Source organism: Chelonoidis abingdonii, chromosome 2 (assembly GCF_003597395.2).
Source record: "Chelonoidis abingdonii isolate Lonesome George chromosome 2, CheloAbing_2.0, whole genome shotgun sequence".
NCBI lineage: Eukaryota > Metazoa > Chordata > Testudines > Testudinidae > Chelonoidis > Chelonoidis abingdonii.
In genome coordinates this window covers 29,928,132-29,946,395 of record NC_133770.1, presented here as the reverse complement: position 1 = coordinate 29,946,395, position 18,264 = coordinate 29,928,132, and the positions used below count along the sequence as shown (strand labels likewise).

General features: G+C 41.0%; 1 protein-coding gene across 2 annotated transcripts; it reads right to left on the bottom strand.

Moving 5' to 3' along the window:
- Positions 1-2,808: 2,808 nt before the first annotated feature.
- LOC116833646 (uncharacterized) lies at positions 2,809-17,605 on the bottom strand. 2 transcript variants are annotated; one of them, XM_032795312.2, is made up of 4 exons: positions 17,179-17,605; positions 6,294-6,536; positions 4,018-4,081; positions 2,809-3,097 (listed from the first exon to the last, which is right to left on the bottom strand). In XM_032795312.2, the coding sequence occupies exons 1-4, from the start codon at positions 17,314-17,316 to the stop codon at positions 3,063-3,065; spliced, it is 480 nt and encodes a 159-aa protein (XP_032651203.1). In that variant the 5' UTR covers positions 17,317-17,605; the 3' UTR covers positions 2,809-3,062. The 2 variants fall into 2 exon arrangements, with proteins under 2 accessions (XP_032651203.1, XP_032651201.1); XM_032795310.2 differs by having other exon boundaries at positions 2,814-3,097; positions 6,294-6,989.
- Positions 17,606-18,264: the final 659 nt, after the last annotated feature.

The following is an 18,264-nucleotide window of genomic DNA, read 5'->3' as shown; positions in this document are numbered from 1 at the left end:
AACAAATCCTAAATTCTTAAACTCTGCAGGACTACAGAAGAAGATAAGTAACCTGCAACATACCTTGAGACAGGAGAGATCATGTAAAAATTAATTGCAAGCGGAGATGAAGTTCTGAAGTCCTATAAATAAAAATGTGATACCTCTCCTAAATGTGTATGTACTCTGCACAGAAAATGTACATCATGCCAGAGTTATGGTAAATTAAAAAAAAATAATGCATGAACATTGGACAGTAGATAAAAGGAGAGACAAGATTCCCTGAAGAACTTTAACTCTATGTAACCATATGTAAGGTAAATACATGCTTATGAGAAGTATCACAACTAGTTGACATCTTGTTTGCCTATGGACTTTATACAGCCTGAAGATAGGGACATCTCAATGAAGTCCACCCAAGATTTTCCATAACAAGGTTTGTGCAACCAAATAGCAAGTGAAGCAGGGTTTAAAAAGTCCTCCACCCCCAGGAATCTGATCACTGTAGATCAGCAGTTAAGGGAGGTGTGGCAACGTGTCAAGGGAGACACAAGCTATATGTTTTAAAAACAAAAAAACAAAAAAAAAAACCTCCGGCTGTCCAGTGGAGGGTTTAAGCGACTACAGACACAATGAAGGCGGGGTGCAATCAAATTTGAGAACCACTGTGTGTAGATAAAGATTTAAAATGGTGGCAAGATTTCTAATGGCTGACAAAAGGAAACTATATTGGGAACATTGGGGCTGAGTAGGTCTTTGGTCTGCATCTAGTATTAAATGTGGAAGAGAACACTGGTGTTGCTTTGTTAATGAAAGATGAATTGGACTAAAGTTTGTGATTGTATAGGGGGCACATATATAGTAGAGTACTGTATATTTGAGAGTACCCAAAATAGCAAGGATGTGGAACAGCATAGGTTCTTAGTGTCAATGATGAAGATGTATGGGATGCAGGCATAAGATTGTCTCATGCATTTGGCGAAGAGGGGTATCAGGTACAGGGGCAGATTAAAGTTGAATTACCTCTGAATTTTGTAATTTTTTAGTTTTTATTCTTTACATTTTTAATTCAGTGGAAAATGGATTGGCTTGCCAATATTTTTTTTAAATGTTAACATTCTTGAAGTTTTTCTGCTAAGCAATTAATACAACCTTAACTCTCTCAATATTTTTCTAAATATGATTTTTTCTAAATACTTTAAAATATTACAAACATAAGGAAATAAAGAGAATAAAAAAATGAATAGTGTGTGTATAGATGTGTGAACCCCCCAAAGATATCCTTTATCACTGGATACATCCTTTTACACCCATTTAAACTGGTTTACTTCATACTCTGTTGGACTGTGCTGTTTATGAGTTAGCTTATAAAATAATATTGAGCAATTGTTTGATAACATATATACATTTTTCTGGATTATTATGAGGTCTGTTGATAATTAAGAGCTTAATACAATATCAGGAATCTCCAAGACATCAAAGTTCCTATCTTCAAACCACCTCAGCTTACTGCAGTACAAAGAACCATGCCATATGCCCCCACAGAAGTCCTAGTGCCTCACATAAGTGAGTACAGCACCAGAGTGGATGCAGCTGAGTGGACACACTTGAGAATGGCTTTGCAGTGTAGCTGCTCATACTCTGGCTAATTTAATCCAGGTGCTACTCACCCAAGTTAACTCTGCAGTGAAGACACACCCAAAAAGATTAGTTTAGAAAGTTACCATTTGACAAAACTATAAGCAACTAAAAACAGTTAGAAGGCCATAATAGTAGGTCATGCTGTCCACAATAAATATCCAGTCCTTTTATGAATCCCACTAAGCATATGAGCTCAATGGATACATCTACACTGTAATAAAAGACCTGTCACACAGTTGCAGCTGACCTGGGTCAGCTGACTCTGGCCCACGGTGCTTGGACTTATGGGGCTAAAAATTGCAGTGTAGACATTCAGGTGGGGGCTGGGCTCTTAAACCCTGCGTGAAGGGGAGGCTCATAGTCAAGACTGCAGCCCAAACACAAACATCTACCCTGCAATTTTAGCTCAACAGCCCAAGCCCCATGAGCCCATGTCAATTGACCTGGGCTCTGAGATTTGGTTCTGTGAGGTTTTTTTGCAGTGTAGATATACCCAATGATATCTTGTGTAAGCGGTAACAGTAGCTAATGGAGTAATTGGATATTGATCCTTATCATGTGCTCTGGGTATAGTGTTTTGGACCCTGAACCAAAGCTTGTAAGCTGGCCCAGGAAATAGAGATCAATTTCTTATCAGCATTACTGTGTTACACCTTTCATAATTACAGCAGAGTACCACAGGTCAGTTATGTGTCTCATCAACCTGCCGGCATCTCACTAACTTTAAATAAACAATAGTTAATAAATAGACTGGGTCAGTGTTCAATATGCCAAGAGCTGTCTATGTATCATCCATTGTTATTGTAAACCTCCTCCTCCCTATCTGGGCTGTTTCCCTCCCACTCCACTTGTTTCTGTATTTCCATATTGCTGCCAGGTTGAAGGAAGGAGTATGACATATTGATTAGATTCTGCAGCATGTTACGCTCTTCTCTTCTTCCTTTCCCATTACCTTCCCCAGCTTGCATGACATTGGTATTAGATACTGTGACAAAATTGGAAATTAGGCAGCACCCTGAAATATGTGAAAAACACTTAGAGTTTTCATTAAAATAAATATTAAAATCACCAACATAGACAATACTGTTGAAACCTAATTTTTCTAAATATTTATCTATTTCATGGTGCCAGAATACTTCCAATTTTCTGCAAAAATAAGCTCCAAAAATCATGGGTCTTGCCACAAAACACAAGTAAAGCATGCTACAGAGTATAAAGGCTTACATCATATCTGAAGGAGCATGAATCAGGTTCTTAAGAATTTTATGGATCATGGTTTCTGAAAAAAATACTGTGTAAGTTACATCACGCACAAGATATGTTGTTTTTTTAGCTAAATTACTTTTCGTTACTCAGAACGTAAAATATCCTATGACTGTTGCCAGTCCATTTCTCATAGCAAGTTTCTGTTTGTTTCCTACTAGGATCTGTACAATATTTACTTAATATCCATGGGTCTGGTAGATATTTCTTGGAACTGTTGAGCCAAGGTTTGAGAAAAGAATCAAGAATAAAGTTTTTACAATCCAGTACCCACTTATCCATAGAGCACTTTTTAGAGAACACTGACATTGTCTTATGTTACATTATAATAATAAGCCAAGATTTTTCTCCATATGTTCAAAGAGAATAAGTACAGAAATTTCTTCTTGGGTTGTAATTTCAAGTCCCCTCAGTGATTTGTAATGTTTTTGTGGCTTATGATTCTGAAGTTATTAGAAAATGCAAACACTTCAGCCAGTCCAAATAATAAATAAATAGTAATAATAATATCCTCACAAGTGATACTGAAATCAACATGTGCCCAATCAAGTTTCTGAACAGGCTAGTCCTCTAATGACTGTTAACTTTTCCACTTTTCCTCACTTCTACACACTTTAGATTCATTTGAATAATTATTCACCTAAGCCTCAATCCTCAAACCAGTGTTTCCCAAACTTTTGAAACTTTCCCAAACTTCAGATTGGTTTCATTTTTCTGAAAGGACACTCCTATCAAGCCTCCCTTCGACCCACTATGTGTGGGTAAAGGCTTGCTCATTTTAATTTATATGTCTTCCACACACCCAGACTAATCCTTCAAGCCTCTTACTTCCCCCGACTTCAAGAAATGCTTGTGTAGCACTTCATAACATGGTGTAATGTAATGTGATGTAGTTAAAGTGTGATCATTGGCCTTTGAATTAGCACCTATTAAACTAAATGGGGCAGATCACACCTTGGAGCTCTTGCTTCAGGCTTTCTGCAAACTCAAGCAGACACTGCTGCCTTGGTTACACTTGGGGTCACACATTTTGAAAGTTGTCTTAATAACCGTAACAGTCAGAAACTAATTTTAAAAAAGAAGCTGAGACTCTGGAAAATAATCAAGAGGTCTGTGTATGTTCCTCTTACTCACCATGATCACTGTCACTGCCCACCATGAGGCCTTTGGGAGGATGCGCCTCAGATGCTGGGAAATGCTACCATAAGTGACAGTGGAAAACACATGAAATCAGCAGCACCGAACTTTCAAAGCGTCACAAAGAAAACATAGGTTCCTTTTAAAATCTTGTTTTTGTCAGCCTCTTTAGCATTCATAGAATTAGAGTATAAGTATAGGGCCGATTTTGTGGCTATCCAAGATCCTTAGGAAGAAATGTGTTGTTCTTGTAGCTTCTGCCATGGGAAGTCAATTAAGAAGTTAAATAATATGATAATTTCAGTCTGCCTTTTTCATGCAAGTTTCTTTTTACTTTTCCAAGAAATGGTAAATAGCAATCCAGTTATGTCCACTAGATGGCAATACTAAGCAGTTTATTTGGAATTCAATAAATAGATATTAAACAGGATATTTACTGTTCATGAAAGAGGTCTGATTAACAATACTGAAATCTCAATCTATTTAGCCACAAAACAGGAAAAGCAGGAGTCCAAGTTTCTCAACTGATGTGAATTAGTCACTCCCATCACCTTTAATGGTGAGAGTGTTAGTTCACTTTCCATAGCTTTCTTGGTCTCTCTGCTAAGACTGGCAATTAGGGTTCCAACAAATATCATTTATGATGTAAACAAACATCTTTCCTTGTTGAATCTAAGACCACAACTTATTTTACATGGGCCATGTAGTCAGCTAAAGGCTCCATACCTCTTTAGCAACCCCCTGAACTAGTCTCTCCTTGTACTTTCCCCTTATTTTTTATATTGCCAGTGAACACAGATCTGGAATATTTTCTATTAATGAGTAAATTAGAATCCTTTAGTACCGTTGTGTATTTAAATTGTGTACCTTTAAAATGATAAAACTTTATAATGAAATGCAGTATTGAATTTAAGTTAGCAAAAAGCAGTTTTTAGAGGACATTGAATACATAAAATGCTATTTGTGCCAAGTTTTATCAAAACTGTAAATGATTTTAGAACCTTCAGTTTTTCTATTGCAAATATTTAGATCTTTGCTGCTCTCTGGATATATCATATGTACACAACTGTCTCAGCATGAATGCTCAATTGCTGAACAAGGTACATTCTGCTCTGCTGAAGCCATTTTAATTTGGGTTTATTACAGTTAGTTGCTTGCCTAGTTCATTCAAATTCTTGGACAAGGATTACCTTCATAAGTCTTGGAATGGTATAAATATTTACATCGAAAGATCACAGGAACCAGCAGAAAATGATGCAACCCTCACTGTTCTTCTGAGAAACTTCACTTAGTGAACACATCTTGCTAACACATGCCAGAATTGCTTTTGCACTTTGATCTCATACTGGGCATGATTCATGAAATAGAAGGCTGAAGGATAATTCTACCCTTGAAATGCTTAAGGGGTATATCCATAGGCATGTGTTAGCAACGTGTGTTCATGAAGTGAAGTTTCTCAAAAGAACAATGAGGGTTGCATCGTTTTCTGCAGGTTGCTGTGATTTTTCGATGTAAATATTTATATTACACACACACACACACACACACACACACACACACACACACACAATGTATCATGTATGTTTTATAAAACCCATGAATGACAGAATTTAGTTAAGCTCTTTAGTAAACAGAACAGCTAAAACATTCATTACAAACTGTACAGCTGTGCTAGGAAAATGAAACAGCCACATGAGGGCACCATACCCTGTGGCTTCAAGGGCTGAAAATGTATACACTTTATAAATTTTAATCTCTATCCATATATAATAAAAGCTATATTTCTTTTCAGTAGCAGTAGTGAAGCTGATAAACAGCATTATAAACAATACTGCTTCCTTTTGCTCTCTGCAGTGACATATTGTCTCTGGTAATCCATGTATTTCACAAACGCTGCTCAACAGCCATCAGATGTAACTTCTCATCATTACCAACCTGGTTCTAACTGTAAGTGACATTTCATGCTATCTCCTGGGCATAACTTCACGTCTCATTTAAATATATGTATTATGCTTTCCATACATGATTTATTATAAATCATCCCAAAATAATCCTGACAAGGGCATGCTATACTAGGACACAATCATGAGTGGAAAAAGATTGTTCAACCAGTTTTATGAGAGGAATCCATCTATTTCTCTCTGTTTACTGACGGATTGGCTCCTCGTATAAGTCTGTTTACTAAAAATGAAGCTACACACGTGTTTGAGGGCAAAATATGGCTTGCAGAATCTTTATTACTGAAGATGCACAAACCAGACAAAGACAGTTACCTTTTCCGTAACCAGTGTTCTTCGAGATGTGTTGCATGGGGTCCTTATCCACGAGGTAATCCAATTGGAAATCCTCTGCGAGGACACCGGGTGACCCTTCATCTTATCCGCTGTAGCAATGAAGAGTTGAATCGATTTACAGAAAGGTTTGGTATGCTCTAAGTAAAAAGCCAAGGCCCTCTGGACATCCAGGGAGTGACGACGCCTTTCTTCACTGGTCTTGTGCAGTTTGGCACAGAACACCTGGAGGAAGATGTACTGGTTCATATGGAAGGAAGAAACCACCTTCAGCAGGAAGGCTGGGTGGGGCCGCAACTGAACCTTATCTTTGTAGAAGACCGTGTACAGAGGTTCTGAAGTCAAGGCTTTAATCTCAGAGACCCGTCTCGCTGATGTCACTGCCACGAGGAACGTGACCTTCCATGACAGGTGGGAAAAGAAGCAGGAACCCAGTGGCTCAGAGGGAGGGCCAGTAGGCCTAGAGAGGACCAAGTTAAGATCCCACTGCAGGACAGGAGCTTGTATTTGCGGGAAGAGTCTCTCCAGCCCTCTCAGGAATCTGACCATCATATCATGGGAGAACACTGTGTGTCCTTGGATTGGTGGATGAAAACCGGAGATGGCTGTGACATGAACTCTAATGGAAGAGTGTGCCAGGCCCTAGTTCCTCAAATGGACCAGGTAGTCCAAGATAGCCTGTATGGAGCAATGCGAGGGAGAAATGCCCTGTTCGGACATCCAGTGGGGAAACCTTGTCCACTTTGCCAGGTAAGTCAGTCTAGTTGAGGGCTTCCTACTTTCCAGGAGGACCTCTTGGACTCCTTCCTAACAGGCCCGTTCCTCCAGTTTCAGCCACACAGCATCCACGCCAAGAGGTGGAGGGACCTGAGGTTGGGACGTAAGAGCCGACCATGCTCCTGTGACAGCAGGGCCGGTTGCTTGGGCAGGGGCCAGGGAGAGGCCGCTGACAGGCTCTTGAGCATGCTGAACCAATGCTGGTGAGGCCACATTAGGGCAATCATGATAACCTGTACCCTGTCTCGCTTGATCTTTGCCAGAGCCCTGCTGGAATTGGAGGGAACGCGTACATCAGGCTCCCTGACAATGACAGGAGGAAGGCATTGGAGAGGGAGCCCTTGTTCAGGCCTTTCTGAGAACAAAACTGGTGGCATTTCCTGTTCTGTCTGGTGGTGAACAGGTCCACTTGGGGAGTTATGCCCACCTTTGGAAGATCATGCAGGCTACCTCTGGATGGAGCGACCACTCATGGTGAGAGGATAAGTCCCTGCCGAGCTGGTCCACCAATGTATTCCTGATACTGGGAAGGTGACAAGCTTCTAGGAGGATCTCATGGCTGATGCAGAAGTCCCATAGATGGAGCACCTCCTGACAGAGAGCCGAGAAGCGCACTTCCCCTTGCCTGTTGACGTATACACTTTGACTGAGGTTGAGATGGAAATAGGAGACAGACTTGTTGAAAGTCTCTGGATAAGGAGAAAAGGGGTAAAAAACAAGGGTGATACATTTTTAATATTTTTAAAATATGATGTCATGGTAGGGATCTACTAAGACCATCTAACCAGGAAGAAGAGGTGGATGTGACTTTTTCTAAACAGCTAACAAAATCAACCAAAGCACAGGATTTGGTGGTGATGGGGGACTTCAGCTACCGAGATATCTCTTGGGAAAACAACAGAGCAGGGCTCAGATTATCCAATACATTCTTGGATGACTCGAAAAGGGAAAATATAGTGCCAATCTATAAAAGGGGAAATAACGACTACTTGGGAAATTACAGATGAGTCAGCTTAACTTCTGTACCTGAAATATAATAGAGCAAATAATTAAGCAATCAGTTTGAAAACATCTAGAAGATAATGAGGTGATAAGTAACAGTCAGCATGGATTTGTCAAAAACAAATTGTGTCAGACCAACCTGACAGGTTGACTTTGACAGGTTTACAAGCCTTGTGGAGTGGGGGAAGCTGTAGACATGACTTTAATAAAGCTTTTGATACTGTCTTGCAGGACCATCTCATAAACAAACTAGGGAAATGCAATCTAGATGGAGTTACTATAAGGTGGGTGCAAAACTGGTTGGAAACCGTGCCAGAGAGTAGTTATCAGTGGAACACAATCATGCTGGAAGGGCATAACAAGGGCGGTCCCACAGGGATCAGTTCTGGGTCCGGTTCTGTTCAATATCTTCATGAATGATTTAGATAATGGTATGAGAGTACACTTATAAAGTTTGCAGATGACGCCAAGCTGGGAGGGGTTGCAAATGCTTTGGAGGATAGGATTATAATTCAAAATGATCTCAACAAACTGGATAAATGGTCTGAAGTAAATAAGATGAAATGCAACAAGGACAAATGAAAGTACTCCATTTTGGAAGGAACAATCAGTTGTACACACACAAAATCGGAAATGGCTGCTTAGGAAGGAGCACTGCGGAAAGGGATCTGGGGTCATAGTGGACCACAAGCTAAACAGAATCAATGATGTAATGCTGTTGCCAAAAAAGCGAACATCATTCTGGGATATATTAATAGGAGCGTTGAAAGCAGACACAAGTAATTCTTCTACGCTGCACTGATTAGGCACTGGAGTGTTGTGTCTAGTTCTGGGCACCACATTTCAGGAGGGATGTGGACATATTGGAGAGAGTCCATAGAAGAGCGACAAAAACGATGAAAGGTCTAGAAAACATGACCGATGAGGGCAGATTGAAAAAACTGGGTTTGCTTAGTCTGGAAAAGAGAAGACTGAGAGGGGATATGATAACAGTTTTCAAGTATGTAAAAGGTTGTTACATGGAGGAAGAAAAATTGTTTTTCTTAACTGCTGAGGATAGGACAAGAAGCAATGGGCTTAAATTGCAGCAAGGGAGGTTTAGGTTGGACATTAGGAAAAATGTCCTGTCAGGGTGGTTAAGCGCTGGAATAAATTGCCTAGGGAGGCTGTGGAGTCTCCATCATTGGAGAGTTTTAAGAGCAGGTAAGACAAACAGCTGTCAGGGATGGTCTAGGTAATATTTAGTCCTGCCATGAGTGCAGACAACTTGACTCTTGAGGTTCCTTCCAGTTCTATGATTCTACGATCAAAGAAAAGAGGAAAATTTAGCAGAATCAGCATCTTTTTAGATTCTCCATTTTTTAAGCCACTCTCATGCTTCTCTGTGAGAGATTGGTTTAGCCCTTTCTATTCTCTTGCAGTATAAGAGTCGGCCTCTTGCTGTCCAGGATCATGGTCCCCCGCAAGTCTCTGGTAGAAGTGGCAGTAACAGCAACAATAGTGTGGTTTGGGTAGATACTATATGGAAAACAAAAGTTGGGTTAAATTTCACACTTTTACAGTCGATTTAAAAAGACTCAAAAAGATGTTTTCATCTTAGTTGTAATCTCTGTTTAAATAGGGAATAGCTCAGTGGTTTAAGAATTGGTTTGTTAAACTTAGGGCTGTGAGTTCAATCCTTGAATAGGCTGTTTAGGGATTTAGGGTGAAAATCTATCTGGGGATTAGTCATGCTTTGAGCAGGGGGTGGACTAGATGACCTTTTAAGGTCCTTTATAACCCAGTTCTACGTATTGCATATCATTTAACAATAAACCATTTAGACTGGCTTTTGCATTCATACTTGTAGGGCTTTTTTGAAGCATTCAAAGAAATGTGGCCACTAAATGTAAAACTCTCAAAGTCATTTGTGACACCACTATTTTATAACATAAGCCATTTTTCACAGCCTCGAGTGTATAAGGTTAGAGCTGGTTTAACAGGCTCTTGGAACAATCTTGTCTCCAAGCTGAACACCAGGCAGGGAAGGAGAAAAGAAAACACACCCACACAGTCAGCTCTTTCTAACTTTCTCCAGACAGCACTATTCCCCTTATCAAACGTCTCTCCAAAATACTTCAGTATCAGCCTCCCCTGCTCCCCAAATCCTCTTTTGATTCTTCCTGTGACACAAATCCTTCAACGACAATCTTTTGAGCCTTTCATGGATAACAGGATGAGGTTGGCAGCAGGGGTCATGGCTCAACAAATGTAAAAACTGGTATAGACAGAAGGGAGCTTTGTGAACAAGGTTTTAAAAATCTTTCAATCTTTGAAGACGCTTTCAAGTTGGTGAGTGGGGACTTTAGTGTCTGTGCATAGGAACTTGTTAATGACGAGCAATTTTACAAGTTTGTGGAATCTCTATCTTGAAAGATGTACTATGGAAAAAGTGTTTCTCAGGATCAAGAGTTTGTGAATTGTTGTCTTTGTTGAATGCCTGGACTCATGGGGACATTCTTGCTCTTGGAGTTTTGTTATATTGGAGGTAAAGGGCCCACACTTATTGAAGATAAGAAAAAGATACTACATCTAACTTGTAAGAATAGAGGCTCATTTCTCTTCCCTCCAAAAAGCAATAGCTTTGGCTTCTTTTCTCTTGCAAGCATATCTGCTGAGATTTCTCATATGGCCAAGATGACCTAAACTCTGCTACAGAAACAAAATCTGTATTCTCTGTCTTACTCCATCTTCAGTAACCAAAGCTTTCCTCAAATGAGGATATTCTTGCAAAATAAATGAAAATACAGAAAATCTTTAACAATGTATTTTGTTTAAAACATCAGTGCACTAAAGAAATAGAGTCAGATGTCATGTTCTTGCCACCAAACTAAGGTCTAGTAGGCTGAAGGATCAGAGCACCATATTTCTGCATACAGCTTTGTAAATTGATCACGGACTAAAAAAAAAAAAAAAATCAGTGGCAAGTAAGACATTTTCACAGGCTGGAAGGAGGCCCTAAGCCATCAGTTTCTGTAGAATTTAAGCTCTCAAAAGTGAAGTTGGTATTTCATGGAGTTATAAAGATAAGCTTCAAACTGTGAACTGCTGCACTTTGGTTTTTCTGCACACAGCACGAGTAAAATCAACAATACAGAGTTTTCACTCCTAATATTCAGAATCCTGTGAGCAGCAAAAATAGTACTAACAAGAATCAAGTCAGTTTAATTCTACTGCTAATTGGGAGTGCCAGGAGAAGTAATGCAGATAATTATGAGAAGCTTAAAAATAAAATCTGGGAGGGTTGCTGTAGATTAGTCCACCTGCAGCTATGAGCTAGTGAAAGGACAGTAGTGCATGCATACACAGGCAGGATTTTTCTCTAAATGAAGGAAGCAGTTATGTAAAACATGCAGTTACCAGAGGCTGAGGTTGCAACGCACATGGAAACGAATACAAACTTTATTACTCAGCAGGCAGAAAAAATGAACTTCAGAGCTTCACACACTTGATTTCAACTGATGTTTTTATGGCCATTTAAACCCAATTAACAGATCATGTGTTGTAAGTATGGGTCAGCAGCAGAAGTGTTATAGCTAAAATACAGTATCTACATTCTATCAAGCTCTCCAGCAATCATTTGATTGTCTGTACCACCTTGTACTGATACTGTGACAGCATTTGCTATCCCTAGTGCTTTTCCATTATAGTATAGCCTCTCAGCGGCACCCAGGGTTGGTGTGTAAATTTCTCCAGTTACAGGGTTGGGGCTTGAGCCCATTCTGTGTTGTATCAATGGAAAGGAACCCCTAGATTTTGAACCTGGCCTTGGTTTCTGCTAGCTCCACCCAGCAGAAGGATTACATATATAATCTAGACAATCTCTTCTAGTTTCATGTTCTCACTGAGAATTCTCACACTTATTTATATGAAGTCCATTAGACATTGGAAAACTTCCCCCAAAATCCTGATTCCTTTAAAAGCATGGTATGTCTGCTGTAAACACTACCAATCTACATATAAGCTGTTGAGCATGACATTCCAAAATTCAAAGCTCTCTCTCCCACTCTCCACTGCCATTTATTTTTATTCATCTTCTGAAATATTTACAGGTATGCAATCTTTCAAAGGAGAAAATGTTGGAATTGAACAACAAATTATTTAAGTCAAAACCAGGATAAAAAGCCCTGCTAGAAAAATCCAAAACAATGAGCTCCATAGAAACAGTTAAGTGAAGATAAAATACTGGGCATTTTTTGGCTAGCACTTACCCTAAAAAATATAACCGAGTATTCTGGCATAATAAACAACATAGAAGAAAATACAGAAAAATGAAACATTATAAGATTCTCAGGATGCATGATATATCAGACTTCAACATCTGAATTACAGCTGTCTTTTTATCCTAGCAAAAGCACATTTCACAATGTCTTAATGTGTACAACACCTGAAAATGGTTGGAACAGCAGTTCTGTTACACATGTAACTAGTATAAATTTACAAAAGTATATAACACTTAAATAGGGATTGCGTCATTGAAACATGCACTCAGGAAGCAATTACAACAATGCATAACAAAACAAAATTCTTCAACACAGTACTGTTGCAACAACATGCACAAAATCTTTATTTTCCTGTCAAGCATTATAATGCATAATCTCCAAATGGCCAAGAACTGACTCCCTAAATCCTAATAAGAATGTTTTTATATACAATGTAACCCCTTTTCTAACTTCATGTAACCCTCCACAGACTACAAGTTTTCTAGAATATTTCACAGCCCCCACAGGTACATTTCACAAAAGTACAATCAATATGGCCCTTATGTGTAATTGAAATATACATGGGTTTTATTAAACTGTAATTGTAAAATTATAGTTATACTGGTACAAACCCAAAATGTAGAAACAATTAAACCAGTTTTGCCCACTGCTTACACTGATTTAGCTTTCATTGGTAAAATACCAATTAACACTAAAGCAATACAGAGCCAGATGAAGGTACAGACACCATAGGCCATGCTAATGGCCGTACGACCTAGTTATAGATTACATCGGACGCTTAACTTTTATTTAAAAACAAAAGTTTCTAGCCCTTATGATTGCTCAGAAAAGCTTGACAACATGGACTGGGTATTATCGTAGTACTGATGCTTGCCTGAGTCTGCAGAAAAACCCTGTTCATTACTGAGAGCCCTTTGTCTCGCTGTGAGAACAATAAAGGACCTGTTTTGACACTCCCGGGTGGAGAAGGAGGGCTCCTTGCTACTCTAGGCTGTGTTCAGGCCCATGGTGTGTGACTGAGGACAGAACCATAGGGGGCTCTGTGTTGTGGTAGTTACTAAGACACCGAGTTTCCCTCAATCATGGTCATATGGTTACATTGGCTTGAGTGCTGCTATATTAGGAATTTGCACTAATTTGTAATCACAATAATTTTTAAAGTGATTTTAGTTAAACTGATACACTTCTCTAGTACAGTGGTTCTCTACTGGGGGTCTGTAGCCTTCTGGGGGGCCACAAGCCCTTTCAGAGGAGCTGCAGGACCTTGCAGCTGAAACCCAGATCCTGAGCCCCAGTGCCCCCTGCCAAGGGGCTGAAACCCTGAGTCTTGGCACTCCACCCCACACTGCAGTGCCAGAGCAGGGCAGTTCCGGGGGCAGCTCCACACCCTGCTTCCTCTTCTCCTCACACCTGAGGCCCCACCCCCTGGCCAGGTCAAAGGTGGGAAGCCAGAGACGGGCAGTGCAGGCAGCTGCTGTTCTGACTGGTGTCATGGAGCAGGCTGCCACAGCATTCCACCGTCATCTGCTGCTGGTGCCTGCGGTTGCAGCTGCTCCTCAGCTCATGCAGCCAGTAAGAGCTGCCCAGGCAGGGGGACCCCACTCTGTGGCCCGCAGAGCCGTTGGGGAGTATTGCCCACAGGGGGAACCCTCCTAGTACGCAGCCCCTAGCTATCCCCTTCCCTGCACCAAGCTACTACCCTGCCCGCACAAAGACCCTAGCTACCCCCCTACGAGCACACAGTCTGTAGCTACTCCCTCCCTGTATGCTGAGCGGTTTTCAAACTTATTGAGCTGAACCATCACCACACTCAATCGAGACAGGCTGGGTAGCCTGCTAAAGTGAGTCAGGGGATGGAGGTGGCGCTGCCTTTCTGGACCCTGCTGTATGGAGCTGGCCCAAGCCCCACTGGCCCCTGCTCCCCCCAAAATAGAAGTCAAACTATGCCTATGCCCAAAGGCCCACCCCTGGCCTGAAGCCCTGAGTTCCCTGGAGTTTTTATAGCATGTTGAGGGGGGCCTCAGAAAGAAAAAGGTTGAGAACCCCTGCTCTAGTACATGCAAGGTCTGGGTCTCAACTAAGTAAAAACAGATACTGCCCCAAACTTATTGTTGCAAGAATGCAACAATTTTATTCCTCACCACCTTTTCCCCGTTCATAGCATTGGTCCTCTGAGCAAAACTTAGCTCTGGCTTTGATGGGCACAGCTCCACTGGCTTCAATGGAGCCATGCCCATTTATACCAGAGCTGAATTTGGTCCATCCTTTCTGCTGCTCTAGAATGCAATCTCTTTGGTTTCCTGCCTCTTGGCTTTCATTTGAGTTTGAGAGGCTGGGGTCTCAGTTTCCAGGTTACCATTCAAAATGTATACGCAATTAAAAACATTTGAGGCAAGATCATATTGGAATGCTAAACAAAGTGGTATAAAGAAAGCTGTAATAAATTAACCTTTAAAACCTGGTTTTGAAAGTTGCAAGGTGCTAGCAAGTCATTGGAAAGATGAGAGATGATTTATATCCATCATTTACCTAGCATATTATACAAAAGATAAGTGTTTTTCTCTTTTTTAACTTCATGCTGAAGGGCAGAAAACCTAAATCTGGTTCAAATGAACATGAAACCCACTCAAACTAATTCTTTTATTTAGCATAGGCACGTAAATCCCTAACCATCACCATTTGTAACTACATTTCCGAGAAAAAGCTTTTGATGACATCTCAATCACACCCATGTAAAGTTTTAGGTCAAGCTGAATGTCGCATTAAAGATTCTGAGCTTTATAAATTATGTCTAAAGCTTAATGTTGTTTTAATGATGCCATTTAAATAGCTGTCTTCAAAATTTTCAGGCTTGCTAGTTCCTTAGAGTCTTATCTGCATATTCAGTTAAATATTTTATAATTGACATAACATTTTAAGTCAAATTATTTGATCAAAAGCTTTCAATTAGTTGCCACAGCGTTTAGTGTAGAGAAGGGCAAACTATAGCCTGCAGGGCAGATCTGGCCCGTCTGAATTTTCAATCTGGTCTGTGGGATTGCCAGCCCTGTGGCACAGCGAGGCTAAGGCAGGCTCCCTGCCTGCCCTACCCCTGCACCGCTCTCAGAAGTGGCCAGCATCACGTCCCTGCAGCCGCTGGGGAAAGGTGGGGGGCAGAGGGCTCCGTGCGCTGCCCTCACCTGCAGGCACTGCTCCCTGCAGCTCCCACTGACCGGGAACGGGGAATAGTGGACAATGGGAGCTTTGGGGGTGGTACCTGCAAGCGAAGGCAGTGCATGGCGGAGCCACCTGCCCCACCGTATCCCCAGGAGCCATTGCCAGACATGCTGGCCATTTCCAGGAGCAGCGCAGGGCCAGGGCAGGCAGGAAACCTGTCTTAGCCCCACTGTGCGGCGCTGCCACCCCAGAGTCGCTCAAGGTGAATGGTGCCAGGACAGAGCCTGCACCCCAAACCCCTGCCCTGAGCCTCCTAACGTCCTGCCTTGAGCCCCCTGCCACACCCTCCTGCACCCCAACCGCCTGCCCTGAGCCCCCTCCCACACTCCACACCCCCTCCTGCACCCCAACTCCCTATCCTGAGCCCCTGCCGTACCCTGCCCCCAAACCCCTGCCCTGAGCCCCCTCGTGCACCCCACACTCTTCCTGCATTCCTTGCCCTGAACCCATTCCAGGATATTGCAACCCCTCCCAAACCCCAGCCCTACATTCATGGCCCTGCATACAATTTCCCAATCCAGATGTGGCTCTCGGGCCAAAGCATTTGCTCACCCTTGGCCAAGGGGGTTAATTGACTACCATACTAACAGGAAAGGGTTAGAGTAAGAAAACTAGGAAAGAGCAACACCAACACAAAACCCTCAAAAGGGAAGCACACAGGAAGTCACAATGAATAAGAGAAGGTGGAAAGAACTGAAAACAGGAAGGGGATGTTGTTCAATATTTCAACAAAGGAAATGTAGGATCAGAACAAAAACATTTCAAAAGTGATAATATTTAGGTTACTACAATTACTTTATATGCATCATGTTTATTTTTGCCAGTTGTGCTAAATAACATTTTAATAGAGAAACATCTACTAGGAACTGATTAAACAAGGGAACATAAACAAACCTAAAGCTGAAAGTTTGATAAATGTCACTTTGTTTGTGCCTCAACAGTAGGACCAGAGGTGGAGCCAGCCAATCACGATCCGTAAACAGGACAGATGCCCAGATTTTGTCTCTCTCACTCAGTGAATGAGATTGAAAACCTGACCTATTTACTTGGGAGGATGAGAGTGAACAAAACATAACCAGTCCTGACACTTCCCCAACTCATTAATCATAGTAAATTTATCTGAAAATTAATTCAGATCTTTGCTTTTTTAAAAAAACAATCCACTACTGAATAGGTTCTCAAATACTTAAGCAAGCACATAGAAGAAATGCATTATTATTACACACAGTATTGGTGGGACAGTGCATTAAGAGGTGACTTCAGAATAAAAGTTGCGTGCTGTATAAACATGCTATGTAAAACACATTGTATAAACACTTGAGTCTCAAACATAACACTTGGCATTCTACTTGAAGAGTTTATACAGCAAACACTGACAATTTCTTCCTTCCTTTCATGTATACTCTTAAAATTTTGTACATAGGGATATTTGTACTTATTGGCCCCCATTAGTGTACTATCTGAGCGCTTCAGAATCTGTATTGTGTTTATCCTCTCAATACCACTGTGAAGTAGGGAAGTATTATCCCATTTTACAGAGGCACAGAACCTTAGAAGTATTTGGGAGACTAAATCCCATTGATTTCAGTAAGAGTTATGTGCCTAAATACCTTTGAGGATCTGGGCTTAAGTGACTTGTCCAAAGTCACACAGAAGTTGTGATGAAGCAGGTGAATCAACTCCAGCTCTCCAAGTGAGTGCCCTAACACAGGATCATCCTTCTTCTCTTTTTGCATATTGTGAAACATTAAGCATTTGTAAGAGAAGACATACTAGAACAGCAGCAATAATCTCCATGGCCCAAATATTTACATAGAATTTCAGCATAATCAAAATTAAGGCTACCAATATTATACCTTCCAGAAGACAGCAAATATGTCAAATGCACGGTAAGTATCAAACATTATTTATAGTCATTAAATATATCCCTTTGGTTATAGGGGGAGAGAACATAAAAGTGAGACTGGTGGCTATGTTTATCTATTGGCAACTTTCTGATATACTATACAAGGATTTTGGGATTTTTTAAAAATATAGAATTAATACATGTGATTTAGACACCTAAACAAAACCATTTCTTAGTAATATAATCTGAATTAAAGGTTATTTTTTTTATTAAACAAAGATATTTCACAAGTGTATCCTTGAACAGGTCACTTAACGTCTTGCTGTATTGATCTCAATACTTTGATATCTTCAGATGAAAGAAAATACATAAGTTCTCAGCCAATTCCATTTCCTAATACAACAAGCAGGTTTAGCGATATTATACAAAGGAAGTGGCTTCCTGGTGCTCCTAGGGTGACCAGATGTCCCAATTTTATAGGGACAATCCTGATTTTTAGGTCTTTTTCTTATATAAACTACTATTACCCCCCCACCCCATCCCAATTTTTCACACTTGCTGTCTGGTCACCCTAGATGTCCCCCCCATGAGTATTTTACCGTTCTCAGGCACCTAAGGTAAGAGTTTACACCCATTTTACAGAAAGGTAAACACTGGCAGAGAAGTGATTAGCCAAAGTTACCTAAACCAGTAGCAGAGCTCGGTGTAAAACCCAGCAGCCTCAACTCTAAACCCTCTGCCCTTCCCACGGGGGTCTACAGCATGGGGTGAGTGTGGGGTTGGGGCACAGTTACATCCTCCCCAATGCCTGTGTATCGGGTGAGTTACACCCTCCCCGGCCTGGCTAGCA

What these genes read in the sequence shown, in the direction of transcription:
- LOC116833646 (XM_032795310.2), bottom strand. Translation starts at nt 6,863, where the DNA reads ATGATGGTCAGATTCCTGAGAGGGCTGGAGAGACTCTTCCCGCAAATA. An exon ending in GAACACTGGTTACGGAAAAG is followed by an intron (nt 4,082 to 6,293) that starts GTAACTGTCTTT and finishes CACTTATGGTAG; the next exon opens with CATTTCCCAGCATCTGAGGC. An exon ending in GGGCAGTGACAGTGATCATG is followed by an intron (nt 3,098 to 4,017) that starts GTGAGTAAGAGG and finishes TTGGCTCAACAG; the next exon opens with TTCCAAGAAATATCTACCAG.